Source organism: Planococcus citri, chromosome 1 (assembly GCF_950023065.1).
Source record: "Planococcus citri chromosome 1, ihPlaCitr1.1, whole genome shotgun sequence".
In the NCBI taxonomy this organism is placed as follows: domain Eukaryota; kingdom Metazoa; phylum Arthropoda; class Insecta; order Hemiptera; family Pseudococcidae; genus Planococcus; species Planococcus citri.
In genome coordinates, this window is record NC_088677.1 from 57932957 (window position 1) to 57949165 (window position 16209).

Consider the following 16209-nt stretch of genomic DNA (forward strand, 5'->3'; position numbering starts at 1 on the left):
AATATTTTGCACAAAATTGAGTTTTTTTTCATTATTTTTCAGAGCATAGCACCAGTCATTCCAATTTGTGTATTCAATCCATCACTCGACCAAAGTGGTATTTTACCGGACTTACCGAAAAACCTGATCGAATCAATGGCACGAATACCAATCATGATAGGATTTTCGCAAATCGAATCAATTATGGGCTTTGTTCGTAAGTTGATCAACGAGTATTTTTGTCAAAAGAATTGTTGAGGAAGATATAACATACATTAAATTAATTGAATAACAAACGTCATTGCTTAAATTAGGAGGTCTTAGACCATTAACAGAGAAAAACTTCAAAGGTTCTCTTCGTCAGAATTACTTTGGTTGGGGATATCATCTCAGCGACGAGGACATTGAATCAATCTACAGAGAAGTGGAAGAATTTTATCTCAATGGTCAACCACTTGAGGAAGCACCCTTATCCACGAAAATGAATGTAAGTAAGTACCTATGTCTTTGATTGTCAATTGAAGTTACAAACTATGTATTTTAAATCAATAGATCCAGACTGATATATTACTATCTGATATCTATGAAACGATTATGAATCCAATATCAAAGGATCCATCTTCATCAGTATTCGTTTATAAATTTGAATTTGAAGGAAATATCTTTTCTTTGAACACCTCAATAAAGGAGAAAATTGATGAACCAATCAAAGGTACTTAAGTAGACGAAAATTCACTCTCGTTTGCATAACTATACTCACGCGATGAGAAATATACCTATTATTATTTCAAGGAACTTGTCACGCTAGTGATTTCTGCTATTGGAACCATTTCGAAGACCCACGAGATGAAGATGCTCGCAAAATGGTGGAAACATTTACGAGACTAGTAACTACATTTGCAAGAGAAGGGTATGGATATAACTGATTATAAGCATAAATTGCACTCAAAACCACGTTAGTAATACCTAAATGAACTTGAATAATTTTCAGAGACCCAAATTATGAAAATTTGCCATTCAAGTGGAGATCTTCAACCCCAGATAAGCCATGTTATTTGAATATAAGCAATTCACTGACGATGGTCGATGGTAAATTGAACAATGACAGAATGGAATTTTGGGAAAGGATGCAAAAAAAATACGAAATTGGATCATGATAATTAACAGAGATTCGTACTTTTTTCGATGTTGTATTTCTAAAAAAAAAATGTACTTATCTGATTTACGAAATGTTTTTTCAAAATTTTTCATGTACCTATAAATTTCTGTTATCATCTCATGGACGTTGAATTTGCTTCTGATAAAACGCATTAAAGCAAGGAAAAAACAAACTAAGATGACATGAAAGATATAGAGGAAAATTCCTAATAATAAACATTTTACAACCACAGAATTCCAAGAAAACTTTTCACGAAGCGATAAAAATTCTTCCTTTAGTGGTAAAGTCGACATAACAGATAACTGCAGTATCGTTGAAATTTTTCCGTCAAGCATTCATTTTCATTATTGAACTCCCTCGAGTTCAGAAAAAAAAAGTAAAAATGTCTGGAAAAATATTGGTAACTGTGAATGAGGGGCAAATTCGCGGAATCAAACAATTTTCAAAGTTCTCTGCAACAAATTTTTATTCTTTTTTTGGAATACCTTATGGAAGATCTCCTGCAAGCACACGTCGATTCACGGTAATAGCAGATGCCAAAAAAATGTACAATCATACTACTATGTAGTAAATGTAATGTATATTGTATAGATTGCCAATAATCAATTTGAATCGAACAGGATCCTGTGAAAGTAACCCCATGGAGGGATGTTCTCGATGCAACAAGTGAAAAAGAAGGTTGCGTTCAATTTTCATTGCTCCATTGCGATTTTATGGGGACAGAGGATTGTTTATTTAATAATATCCATGTACCAAAGGTATCTATGACTAATCTCTTTTTTTTTTCAATTAAAATTATTTTAGTCAGAGAGACAGGAGCACTAGCACTGAGTAGGTATGGTGGAGAAGAATAGCCTCAGTTCATGTTTCTGCAGCACGCATAAACAATGGAAAAACAATAATTGAATTCTTCAACTTAAAATATGATTTTATGCAAACTAAAAGGGAGCTCACATCGTACCATTTTTTGAGGCTCCTTTCGCAGGCTGAAATAATTGAAACAAATTATCACAATTGGCAGCTACCTTGCAAAAACGATATTTTGAGACCAGTAATAGTCAACATTCACCCAGTAGGTTACATTTTTGGTACACCACAGACAGACTTCTACGGATCGCCTGAATTTATCATGCACACCGATGTCATATATGTCTGTATTTCCTTCAGGTTGCATATTCTAGGTGATTAGTAATCCAGTCATACTTCTGCAATGAAGAGAATGATTCTCATCTTTACTTTTCATCAATCAATTCACTTCGCAGGGTTTTTGAATTTAGGGCTGAAAGAATGTTCAGGTAATCAAGGCATAAAAGATATAATTCTATCACTCCAATGGATTAGGGGCAACATACAATCATTCGGAGGTGATCCAGAAAATGTGACTCTGCTGGGAAGTAGCACTGGAGCTATGATCATACATGCTCTAATGCTCTCACCTTCAGCCAAAGGTGTGATCATATTCTTTTTAAAAAATAATTACCTGAGTATATTAAAATTTTCAAAAATCTGTTTTTGTAAACAAGGAATTTGCTAAATATGCAGGTTTATTTCACAAAGCTGTTTTGATGGGCGCATATTTGACCATTCCAAACGTGATTCAACAGGAAGGTAATGTAAGGCAGGGTCGAGAAATAGCAGTAAGTCTCGGTTACAACGGAGACCTTCAAGATCATAAAAAACTGTTGACATTTTTGAAAAAACAAGACCCTCAGTCATTAATTCATGGCACAAGGCAATGTCAAAAGATTTTACAAGAGGTAATCATACCACAGGATAAAGTCATGTTTTCAAGTACTTACCAACATAAGGGTGATTCGCAAAAAAAATATGTCAAACAGGACAAAATTTAGTGGATAAATACCTTCATTATTCTGAGTTTAAAATTACTCCCAGAAGCATTTTTAGGTCTGAAGGTGCTCATAGAAGGAAGATATGGGTCGTCAAAGAGGGGATATCTTTAAAAAAATGGCCCAGTTTAAAAAAATTGGCATTTCGAGATTGTAGGTCGAATTAGGCCATTGCTGTCAAAATCCAAGACCACTTTTATGATTCTACATTTTTGAGCCTCCGGCAACGCTTTGAAAATTCATACAGCCTCCAGCAGAGTTTTGAAACTTTTTTTCCACAACATTTTATCAAATAGAGTTAGAAAGCTGAAATTCACTCTGCAAACTAATTTCAATACGCTATGAAGTCGACTGCAGATGGTTTCAAGTTTCTTGCTAGTACTTTCAAGTGTGAGGGATTATTAATTCATGAATTCTGCGATTATTATTCCTAAGGATAATTGACCGAGCTATTAATAATCGCGAAATATTCATTCCATCTCAACATAATTTAATCTCAAGACAAGTTCTTAAAATCCAGTGTAAGATGCACTTGAAATTACATTCTCCCGCCAACAGAGTGTCATTCTTAGAGCAGAAAATACTGTCAAAAGAAGCTTTTTCCATCATTGCTACAGATTTTAAATCGGCATAGAAATGAAGAACACACCGAGAAATATTATGTACTTAGGTACCTATATACTGGCAAAAATTTAATTTTTTTCAACTCGTGATTACTGATTACTAGGGCTAGGATTTTTGAGCGCTATCAAACACGTTTTAAGCGCTATAAAAAAAACAATAAAAATGTAAGAAAAAAACAAAAAAAAGCGCTATCAAATCCTACCATGTTACGTATCAAAATGAAGGTTTTTTCAAACCCAGCAAGATACCTTCCTTAAATATATCTACAACTTGAACCAAAATGAACGAAAAGAAGAAAATGAAAAAAAAGGAAAAAACTGAAATTAAAAATTGAAAAAGACTTGAAAAAAATAATGAAAACTGAATTTGTTATTTTTCAGTTTTTCCTCCTTTGTTTTTTTGAACTAAGGTAAAGTGGGGTAATTCCGATAGCAAGCCCTAGCTTTGTTGCAAAACACATTTTGGCACAAATGATGAAGAAAGTAGGTAGTTTTAGTGCTAACCTATACCCATTAATGATCAGATGGTTCATCTGCTCTGTTTTGTCAAGTCTGTGCAGTGTTCAAAATCTGAATGCCCAAATCCTTTGCCGCAAAAAACAGGGCACTTTTGAAACTCGTTTTTATCGTTCAAAACTTGTTGAAAAATTCTGTTTAGAAGCTGATATTTGATGAATACGTGTTAAAGTGTCAGTACCTCTTTTGATTTTGCTTTTATAATTATTTGTTTGGTGGCATTGAATTGTTAAACATGTCGATCATTTTTCATGCTGTGGGGTAATTCCGATAGCCCCAGCAAAATTGTCCTGCAATGTTTTTTTCGCTGTTTTGATGTATTATAGTTTTAGGGGGTCGAAATTATCAAAGAAAATCCTCAAAACGGGGCATTTTTCTCTAGTTGATCTAGGTTTCAAAAATTATGCCTCAAAAATGCATATTTGTAAAAAAAATTGAATTTTTGTTCTAATGATTCAATTTACATGAAATAAAAACCTAAATATGCAATAAATGGTATATTTCAACATTACTGGCTCGGAATTACCCTGGGAGAATTCCTTTCCTTATAAAACTCATTATCGGAATTACTCCATTTTTAGGGTAATTCTGATAACTCAACCTTCCAAAATGTTTTTTCAATTATATGTATGAAGCCTTCACACAAATCACTCTTCAATATAGTCAATGTGTAGCTGAAGGACGCAGGAATAAAGTTGTTACATCATTTTTGCCCCAAAATGTACAGGAAATCCAAAAAATGAGAAATTGCTAAAATTTTGAATTTTGCCATCGGAATTACCCCACTTTACCTTAATCGTTTTTTCAACAATTTTTTTTTTTCAAAAATGTGCAAAAAGTTGATAAACTTTTGTAATTTTCGAACAATACCAAATTTTTACCAAAAAAAGCACTAACGACGAGAAAAAGCCCCAAAAAAGCAAAATTTCCGCCTTTTTGGCCCAAAATAAGCATTTTAAAGGATTTACACAAAAAAAAAACAAAAAAAAGCACTATCAACTTTCACCATTCGCCTCAGAATGGAATGAAACGCAAAGAAAATATATTTATGCCGTACAGGGTGTAATTGCTACAAAAAAAAAGCATTATCATAAAAATCCTAGCCCTACTGATTACTGTTGTGGAGCCATTTTGAAAATTCAAAAAAACTGAGTGGTATTGGTACGAGGCTCTTTTAGAAATAAGAAAATTCTGTACTCCGACGTCACATACTCCTGATAAAACTTTAAAAATACTCGTACATACCTACCTACACTTCACCACGGTGGAAAAATTTGAGAAAATTTCGCAAGACTGATTCGAATATATCTTATCTAGTAGGTCTAGGTATGTAGCTTGTTATTTCACACATAAAATGGAAAACATCACCGAAGCCCAAGGAAAACAGATAGGCGAATGACAAGTTCACATGTTCTCAACAAAAAGCGGAATTTTGGCAAAATTTTCATTCTCTACAAGAAAATACAATCACCAAGTAAATAGCGAACATGCCTAAAACTGTCGTGGTCTCGGTAAAGGAAGGTAAAATTCGTGGAATCAAAAAGAAATCTGAATATTCGGGAGCCGAATTTTTTTCTTTTTATGGAGTACCATATGGACAACCACCAATCAACACGCTACGATTCAAAGTAATTATCTCCCTGATTCATTAAGAAATTGATTCAATTTTGCAATTTTAAAATTACGTACCTGTTGAAAAATTCCACCCAGGATCCGGTAAAAGTGAAACCTTGGAAAGATATCTACGACGCTACAATCGAAAAACCAGGCTGTATACAATTTTCCCTTAAATTCTGCCAAGTGCTGGGGACAGAATATTGCTTATTTAATAAAATTCATACGTCAGAAGTAAGCGCAATAAGCATTTTACAATTGTATTGTAATTGGGAGATGAAAATTCATCAACAATTATTTATTTTTGAACAAGTTGCCAACCAAATCTAGCCCTTTGAAACCGGTAATTGTCCTCATACATGGTGGAGGGTATTACCATGGTTCACCAAATGAAAATCACTTCGGGAGCACCGCTTTCATCATGCATCATGATATAGTTTATGTTGGAATAGCACACAGACTGCACGTTCTGGGTAAACTTATTTTTTGAATAGATGATTTTCATCTCGTCGAGAAATGAAAAATTTCATCCGCCTGATTATACAAGTATTTCAGGTTTTTCGAATTTAGGGATACCAGAGTGTTCCGGAAATCAGGGCATCAAAGATATTGTGCTGTCGCTACGTTGGATAAAAGATAATATAAAATCGTTCGGAGGAGACCCGGAAAATGTTACTCTGCTGGGAGGCAGTAGTGGAGCAGCGATCATTCATATATTAATGTTATCACCAGAGACAGAAGGCATGAAATAATCATCATGATCATTAAAAAAATTTCCCTATTCTGAGTTGACAGTTCATTCATAAGTCATAACCTAATATTCACCATAATTAAATGATTCAACTTAATTTTTCAGGTCTATTTCATAAAGCTGTTATGATGGGATTATACATATTTAATCCTGACGACCCATATGGCGAAGATACAAACGAGCAAATTGTATACAAATTCGCACGTTCGCTCGGTTATGAAGGAAGTATCGATGACAAAAAAAAACTTTTGGCATTTTTAAAGAAATTGGGTCCCTTGGATTTTGTTGGAGAATACAGAAGTCAGCTTGTGAAGGAAGTTCGTCAGGTACGCAAAGAGTAGATAATTCAATTCTTCACAATTTTCAGGTAAAATCAACGAATTCTAAATCCATATTTATTCTAGGATATCGCGCCAATTCTTCCTTGCGGAGTTTTCACACCAACCGTTGACTGTGGTGAGAACGGAATATTACCTGAATTTCCCAGAAATTTAATACAGTCGACTTCAAAAATCCCATTACTTTTCGGATATTGCGATAGAGAATCTGTTCTAGGGTTCATTCGTAAGTGAAGCAGTAGATGAGCTAATTGATTAAATCAAGCATACATCAGCTGATAACTTTACAAGGAAGTATGTGTTCACTTTACAGAAGGATCAATTAGAGAAAGTACTGAAAGAAACTTCAAAACATCAATTCGTCAAAATAAATGGGGATGGGGGCGTGATTTGAGTGACGATGATATTGAGCTAATATACAAACAAGTCGAGTCGTTCTACTCACAGGGAAAGCCAATAAAGGAAGCATCTTTACCAACAAAGATAGATGTAAGTGAGGCACTTATTACTAGTTACTCATTACACGCACATATGTACCACCATATCTTTCAGTCATTTTTGCGTATTCAACTTTTTTTTGCCTTCAGATTCAAACTGGTATCATGTTATCAGACGTTTATGATACATTAATCAACGTTGTGGCTTCCAATCCAGAATCGCCTGTATACGTTTATAAATTTCAATTCGAAGGTGAAATTGGTACCATGAAAAGTATGTACAAGAATATGTTCGACGAACGAATAAAAGGTAATTTTCAGACACAAAAAAGTAAGTAGGTACATTAGTAGCTGGGAAGAAACTCTGGTACTTTTTTCTTCCAACATTTATTAGTCCGGGACTCGCTAAAAAATGTTGAATTTCTGATGAGAAATTGATATTCAACTTTGAAAGCTTGAACTTCGATTGCCGACACATATTTTTAATATTTCGCGAATTAGATTTATTCTATGGGTTCATAATTCGTGCACGTTTCTTTTTTCAAAATAAAATCTGTCTAATGCTCATCCAGCCTTTTTTGAATTTTCCTGAATCATCAAAACTAAGTTATTAGATAGGTAGGTACCTAGAGATCAACACAATATATTTCCATTTTTCCACATTCAAAAATAACTGAAAAATAAATGAATAAAATTGATTTCAGCTTCCAAAAGCGGAAATTTAGATAACATCGGGTCCCAAAATCTCATCAATTGTTTCGTTTTGAAATCTCTGATATTTTTGATTTGTTTCTCCGAAGGTACTTTTCATTGCGATGATGGTTTTTATTGGTCACGCTCCTCCGATCCTCGCAACGTTAAAACGAAACAGATGGTAGAAACATTTACAAAATTCATCACCACTTTTGCAAGAACCGGGTAAAGAATTGGTTAAACTTGCAGGGCTGGTGAACAGAACAAAACAGAACACTATCTACGAACGAATTATAAATACTTACTAAACATTTTCAAATTTTCTGAAGGTTACCCGAACAGTCTATGGAAATGAGTCCTAAATAGTCTTGAATATAAAAATAGGAATAATTTCACCCCCCCCCCCTTCGATCCTCTGGCATAACTTTTTTCTCAAAACGAACACCCTAAAGAACATTTTAAAGCAAACTTGCCTAAAATCGCGGCCATTTTGATTGACAAGTCAGCCGAAATCGCAGATTTTGCTTCCCAACATAGGTCGTGCACGAAATTTCTTGAACTGGACAAAGCTGGATCGAAAAAGCATAGAAACATTTATCACCAGCCAAAATTTAAAGTGCGAAAAGACATTTTTCGATTTTGGTGAATTTTTGAAAATTAAATTTATGCTAAAAAAGAAAAAATAAATAAATCAAAATGTATCCAAATTAACCTATGTGTACCGTAATTACGTTGTTTTTATTTTATTTGCGTACTTACGCTCGTATTTACATATTACGTTATTTTTTACTACGGGGCTCCGCTCCCTGGCTGCTCTGCGGCCCTGTCCAATCCTGTCGCGTATACTATTTTAATTTCATATGGGAGGAAAATAAATGCTGAAATTTTTAAAAATGGCTAATTTCGAATTTGTAAACATGTGCGGAAAACAGTTACTTTCCTCCCTAGGGAGGGAAGTACTCGTAACTACTTTCCGCGCGTGTTTAGATAGATGCGTTAAAGACGTATTTTCCAACCACAAAACTGTCTAGGAAACTACTCATTTTCCGATCATATGAAATTAAATTAGTTTACTTAAAAAAGTGCGTAGAATCCGAAAATGACCTTAGTTTTTTTCGCAAAACAATACGGATTCGCTACTAACTCTTGAAGTAGGGAAAAAATTGCCATTTTCGCAACTTTGACAGTCTTTCCTGACCACATAAACAACTCAAATTTAAAAAACTCACTCTGTTTTTTGTATTAGGGTCTAAACTATCAATTAAGCCCATTTTCAAACCAAACACAAAAAAAAGTCAAAAAAAGTTGCCTAGTGTACCTATTCTAAAGAAAAGAACAGTAATTTTATTATTGGAACAAAACAATAGGTATTAATTTTTCAATTTTACCCAAATTATTCACTCTTTTGCATGTCTCATGCTTTATTTTTATGATACGAAGTATCGTTTTGTCTTTCAATGGCCTAATTTTCAAAGAACGTGTAAAAAACTTTATCTTCGTCGGAGAATCAGTCATGAAATTGAAGGAAAAATGATAGCAAAAGTAAGAACAGAACAGAACAAAAATATTTGTACAATTAAATCAACGTGAACGCCAAAACAGAACATTTTACTATGAAAAGTTTTTGTTCATGACATGAACAGAACAAAACAATCGGTTCGTTCACCAGCCCACCTGAACAATGTTCACTAAATATTATATTTACAAATAAACCAACACTTCTCAATTTCTTTAGCGATCCTAATAATGAAGATGTGAAAGTTCACTGGAGACCTACCAAAGCAGATTCTCCCTGTTATCTGAGCATAAATGATGATTTGGAAATGGTCGATAGTCGATTGCATAACGAGAAATTAGAATTTTGGGACAAGATAAAGGAACAATTTCAAAAAAAATGTTGATAGATCATCACTTTTCAAATTGAATACATTAAGTAAGAGAATTGTACATTAAACCAAAAAAATATTTTCATTTACTTCGACTTGCGAATTTTTTTTATCGAATAAACAAGACGTATCGCACCTTTCGCAACAAACTTTTTAAAATAAATTCAAAATTTTTCCATATCTAGATGTTAAAAGTAATAAAACTATACCCAGAATTTTCCTAGCAGTACATATCGACGCACAGTGGGCTGTGAGCACCCTCAAAACGGGCGTAATTCAAAAACTTACGATGAACTCCAAAACAATGGTACAATGATATCCTCCCTAATGTTTTTGGGGTCGCAGAATACGAATTTGACAATATTTTTTGTGTAGGGGTGGGGGTTGAGGGGGGAGGGGGGTGAAAAATTTAAAATTCGACCATATTGACGTGTGACATATTGAAATGTATGTTTTCGGGGGCGTAGATTACGAATTTGACAATATTTTTTGTGTAGGGGTGGGGGGTGAGGGGTGAGGGGGTGAAAAATTCAAAATTCGACCATAATGACGTGTGACATATTGAAATGTATGTTTTCGAGAGCGTAGATTACGAATTTGACAATATTTTTTGTGTAGGGGTGGGTGGTGAGGGGGCAGGGGGTTGAAAAATTCAAAATTCGACCATAATGACGTGTGACATATTGAAATGTATGTTTTCGAGAGCGTATGATTACGAATTTGACAATATTTTTTGTGTAAAAGTGGGTGGTGAGGGGGCAGGGGGTTGAAAAATTCAAAATTCGACCATAATGACGTGTGACATATTGAAATGTATGTTTTCGAGGGCGTAGATTACGAATTTGACAATATTTTTTGTGTAGAAGTTGGGGGTGAGGGGTGAGGGGATGAAAAATTCAAAATTCTACCATCATGACGTGTGACATATTGAAATGTATGTTTTCGAGTGCATATATCACGAATTCGACAATATTTTTTTCTCAGGGGTTAATGGTGGAGGATGAAGGGGATGAAAAAGCCAAAATTGGACTAAAATGGTGTGTATGTCGAAATGTATGTTTTTGAGGGTGTAGATCACAAATTGAATGCGTGAAACGGCTTAAATTTTTAATTCACATAACATCACAACTTAATCTAATCGTCATTATCTTGGTCCTCGTCGTCGTCGTCGTCTTCTTCTTGGTCTTTATCGTCATCGTCGTCGTCTTCTTGGTCTGTATCGTCATCATCGTCGTCTTCTTGGAACTTTTAATCTCGAGCACAACGTTTCCGGAACATCAGGGTTTTTTATAAATTTTCCGTTTATAAAAAAAAATTCATGGAAAATTTGTAATCTTGATATATCTGGTAACAAAGATGAAAATAAATTTTCTTTAGTGATATGGAATGGATTGTGTAAAATTTAATAAAGTATGGCGCATAGCTATAGTTTAATTTTGAATTTTTCATCACTTCTACCCCCACCATCCACTTTAATAAAAAAATCAGTCAAATTGATGATCTACGAGCTTTAAAATCATTTTTTTTTAAGCATAGCGCATCGTTATGATTAAATTTTCAATTTCTCATCCCTTCTACCCCCACTTCACCAACTCACAAGAAAAATGCATTTCCAAATTCGTAATCTATGGCCTCGAATTTTTTTCAAATTTGTAATCTACGACTTCGACAACATATATTTTGATATATCGCGTATAGCTGTGGTCGAATTTTGTAATTTTCACCCCCCCCTCACCACTCAAAAAAATAATGTCAAATTCGTATTCTGTGGCCCCAAAAACATAAGGGGGATAGTAATCTACACTCTCGAAAACGTACATTTCGACATAAATAATGCATCATTATAGTCAATTTTGAATTTTTTGCCGTTTTCACTCCCTTCATCCCCCACTATTCACCCCTAAGAAAAAATATTGTCAAATTCGTAATCTACGCCCTCGAAAACATACATTTCAATATGTCACACGTCATTATATGGTCGAATTTTGAATTTTTACTCCCCTCACCCCCACTCCTCACCCCTAAGAAAAAAATATTGCCAAATTCGTATACTACGCCCCCGAAAACATACATTTCAACATGTCACACATAATTATGGTCGAATTTTGAACTTTTCACCCCCTCGCCCCCCGTACCTCATCCCTACACAAAAAATATTGTCAAATTCGTAATCTACGCCCCCGAAAACATACATTTCAACATGTCACACATAATTATGGTCGAATTTTGAATTTTTTACCCCCCTCACCCCTCACCCCTCACCCCTCACCCCATCAAAAAAAATATTGTCAAATTCGTATTCTGCGACCTCGATAACATATATTTTGATGTATCACGCATTGCTGAGGGTGAATTTTGAATTTTTCAATCTGTACCCCCCACCCTTACAATGAATACACTGACCAAATTCGTCATCTGACACCGCGGAAATGTACCATTTGACGTACTGTGAATCTTTACAGCCGAATTTTTCTGTTGTAGAGCCGTAAATGTCCCAGCAAGAAAAAATTTGTAGCATTTTAACAAAATTCACCATAATTATTCACTACAATTCACTTTTGGAGGTATTTGGGTCACTTTCGGTCAAAAATGGCACATGGCATCTTGAAATACACTATCTCAAGTATTACCAGCCACTGGAATTTCCCGTGCGTCTACGTGCGAAAATTTGTTCTATTCCAATTTATGCAGCCATGTAGCCAAAAAAACGAGGTTTTAAAAGAAATCATTCCTCCACAGGTACTTTATAAAAACTAAAATCGAGTAAATTGATGAAAAGTACTTACTTTTAGCTGAACTATCCATGCTGGAACCATATGCAAACCCTACCACAAACACAACGCACGCGTACTCAACACAAAGGTGTCGCAAAAAATGAACCCCCAGACACAGCAGACAGCGCGTCGCCGATAAGAACACTCGCGAACCAGACACAAGGAAGGGGTTAAAATGGTTTCGTTGCTGATTTCGTACTAGTTTAATGTTAGGTGACAACCTAGTGTTGGCATCAACTCGTTTGGTGAAGTTTGATTTTACCGAATTTCGCGCGTTTTGAGGGTGCTCACAGCCCACTGTGCGACGTGCTTTTTATAGTGTTTTTTCATGGCGCAATCAGTCGTCATAAAATACCCAAGCAATTTTACTGCTTTGTATAAGTACATATAGTATTTAGGAAAGACTGAAAAGTAAAAATCAAAAATGTCAGAAAAGCTCATTGTCACTGTGAACGAAGGAAAAATTCGAGGAATCAAACAACGATCTGTGTTTTCTGATACCGAATATTATTCTTTCTTTGGAGTACCTTATGGAAAACCACCTACAGATGTGCTCCGGTTCAAGGTAATCTGATAATACAGTAAAAGCTCATTATAACGCTTTCGGATATAACGCTGATTTCGTTATAACGCTGATTTCTTCCAGTCCCTTGACATCCCCATTTAAACCAATGTAAAATTAATCGCGATATAACGCTCTAAAATTCAGGAAAAATCACATTTTTTCATAATTTTAACAACAAAAACCCAATTTTTTGCGAAAAAAAGCTTACTCATGTGTAAAAAATTATCACTTTCTGAAAATGTTGGTCACAACAACAGTTTTTTTTTTTAAATTTCAGATTTTTTCATTTCCAACTGGAACAGTTGTTCAAATTTAAAATAAAATTCACGTTTCCACTTTCTTTACAACGCTTTTTTCACTTTAAAAAAAGAATTCGCGGTATAACGCTAATCAGCGTTAAAACGAGACTTTCGGTTATAATGCGCTTCGGCTTATAACGCTCTTTTTCTCCTGTCCCTTGAAGAGCGTTATAACGAGCTTTTACTGTAATAAAAATAATAATGATCAAATTCCAATAACTACAGCAAGTATGTAGGTATGGTATATGTATCTATAGAAGATACATTACATAGGTATTGCATGTACACATGTATTATAGGATCCAGTCAAAGTAAAACCTTGGAAAGATATATACGATGCAACGATTGAAAGAGAAGGCTGCGTACAATTTTCATTACTGACTTACGAGCTTATAGGAACAGAAGACTGCTTATTTAATAATATTCACACGACAAAGGTATTTTTTTCAAATGCATATCAGCTCAGCTACAGTACCACAGTACCTACGTACATGCGTAGGTATAGGTAACAGTCAACAAGTGAATAAGAATTTAATCTTGAAATATTTTGTATTTCACTATTGACTCAGTTACCACGAAATAATGATGCTCTTATGCCAGTAATTGTCAACATTCATCCAGGAGCGTTTAGCTTCGGTTCACCACAAACGAAATTCTATGGATCTCCTGAATTCATAATGCATAATGGCATCGTATACGTTTGTATTGCATACAGATTACATATTTTGGGTAGGTATAATCAAACATTTTTAGGTACATTTTTTTAAAAAGTTCTTTCATCCCTTTCTTTATTTTGCAGGGTTCTTAAACTTGAGATTAAAGGAATGTTCGGGCAATCAAGCAGTTAAAGATATAGTTTTATCACTTCGATGGATTAAAGATAATATACGTTCATTTGGAGGCGATCCGGACAACGTGACGTTAATTGGGAGCAGCAGTGGATCAATGCTTACTCACACGTTAATGTTATCGCCTCTAGCCAAGGGTATGAATGTATTTGTATTAGCTAAAAAAATTAACAACTCCACAAAAAGTGTACTTTACTGCCAAATGCACCAATTTTGTACATATACCTGCAGGTTTATTTCACAAAGCTATATTGATGGCCGGGCATTTGAATAGTTCAGTTTTACCTTTTCAAGAAACGAATGAGGATCATGCCCGAGAAATAGCAAAACAATTCGGGTATAACGGAAACTTTCAAGACAATAAAAAAATATTGATATTTTTAAAAAATCTAGATACCTTGATGCTGATTGAAGGGTTCAGACGTTGCCAAAAAACTTTACAAGAGGTAATTTGAAGAATTAAAGGAATCGCTGAATTCGATATTCGATTTTACTTATGTAGATGTATTCTTCTTAGACTATCGCTCCTATCATTCCGATTTGCGTGTTCAACCCCACATTTGATCAAGGAGATATTTTACCAGACTTGCCGAAAAACTTGATTAAAACAATGACAAGAATACCACTCATGATAGGATTCTCACAAATTGAATCTGTAATGGGGTTTGTTCGTAAGTTGACGTATGCACAGGTAAGTATCAAATTTTTGGTACATGAAATGTTTCAACTCATAAACCTGTTTGTTTCGCTTTTAGGTAGTTTAAGGCCATTATCAGAGAAAAATTTTAAAGGCTCTTTTCGTCAAAATTTTTTTGGATGGGGATATCAACTCAGCGACGATGAAGTCCAGTCCATCTACAATGAAGTGGAAGCATTTTATTTGAATGGTCAACCTATCGAGCAAGCACCTCTTTCTGTCAAAATGGATGTAAGAATGCAATTTGTCTCAATTATTAATATAATAAACGAAAAATAATAGATGCACGTTGACAGATTCAAAACGACATACTGATGTTCGACGTTTATGAAACGATCATTAATCCGATATCAAAAGACTTGCCCTCATCCGTGTTCGTTTATAAGTTCGAATTCGAGGGAAATATACATTCCATGAATACTACACTGAAAGACACGATAGATGAGCCAATCAAAGGTACGTGGTCGAAAATGTACACTTGCACCAATTAGAAAAAAGAAATTTGCAAGAGAATTTGATTTTCAGGAACTTTTCACGCTACTGACTTTAGTTACTGGAATCGATTTGGCGACCCAAAGGATAAAGAAACTCGTAAAATGGTGGAAATATTCACTAAACTTGTTGCTACATTCGCTCGAACAGGGTATGAATAAATATCACTTGAAATGACAATGGGGGATATATGTAGTTCATGGCCATAACTATGTACGATAAAATATTTATTTTTTGTTAAGAAATCCAAATTATGAAAATTTTCCTGTGAAGTGGGAATCATCTACGCAAGAGAACCCGTGTTATCTGAGTATTAACAATCCTATGGTGATGGTCGATGGTAAATTGAACAACGATAGGGTGGAATTTTGGGAAAAAATACGCAAGAAGTACGCCAGGCCGAATGACGATGTTTTTGTACCTAGCTAATTTATGAATCAATGTAGGTACCTATTTTTACTGTGCAATAATGCAACATGTCGCAACTAACCATAATCCCCCACCTGCATCGACGGTAAAATTTCACAGTAATTATTCTAATCATAAACCCATTCTCATGATTTTAATGCTATGTACCTACTAACATTATCTAATAAAAATAAGTCAAATAGCTTGTTTGAGCTTAAAATGCATTATTTATTCAGGCTCTTCATTCTTTGAACAATACGAAGTTTTGTTACTTCTGAAAAAC

The 16209-nt window shown here is 34.6% G+C and overlaps 2 protein-coding genes and 1 long non-coding RNA gene across 6 annotated transcripts; 2 read left to right on the forward strand and 1 right to left on the reverse strand.

The window, feature by feature from the left end:
• The first annotated feature begins 1499 nt into the window (after positions 1-1499).
• Positions 1500-9932, forward strand: LOC135833069 (esterase E4-like). 4 transcript variants are annotated; one of them, XM_065346685.1, is made up of 14 exons: positions 1500-1661; positions 1730-2210; positions 2306-2319; positions 2401-2586; positions 2681-5752; positions 5835-5972; positions 6052-6211; positions 6294-6479; positions 6595-6815; positions 6894-7053; positions 7141-7316; positions 7415-7574; positions 8065-8182; positions 9693-9932. In XM_065346685.1, exons 5-14 carry the CDS (start codon positions 5612-5614, stop codon positions 9856-9858), a joined length of 1626 nt encoding a protein of 541 aa, XP_065202757.1. In that variant the 5' UTR covers positions 1500-1661; positions 1730-2210; positions 2306-2319; positions 2401-2586; positions 2681-5611; the 3' UTR covers positions 9859-9932. The 4 variants fall into 4 exon arrangements, with proteins under 4 accessions (XP_065202757.1, XP_065202755.1, XP_065202754.1 ...); XM_065346683.1 differs by having other exon boundaries at positions 2306-2586; XM_065346682.1 differs by having other exon boundaries at positions 1730-2586.
• Positions 9933-10936: 1004 nt separating this feature from the next.
• LOC135833106 (uncharacterized) lies at positions 10937-12713 on the reverse strand. Its single transcript, XR_010556405.1, has 2 exons — positions 12630-12713; positions 10937-11187 (listed from the first exon to the last, which is right to left on the reverse strand). It is a non-coding gene; the product is annotated as an uncharacterized LOC135833106 (long non-coding RNA).
• A 178-nt stretch (positions 12714-12891) lies between these two features.
• LOC135833098 (esterase E4-like) lies at positions 12892-16146 on the forward strand. Its single transcript, XM_065346719.1, has 10 exons — positions 12892-13182; positions 13781-13918; positions 14051-14210; positions 14281-14466; positions 14561-14775; positions 14847-15000; positions 15085-15257; positions 15323-15482; positions 15552-15669; positions 15761-16146. The coding sequence occupies exons 1-10, from the start codon at positions 13042-13044 to the stop codon at positions 15945-15947; spliced, it is 1632 nt and encodes a 543-aa protein (XP_065202791.1). The 5' UTR covers positions 12892-13041; the 3' UTR covers positions 15948-16146.
• Positions 16147-16209: the final 63 nt, after the last annotated feature.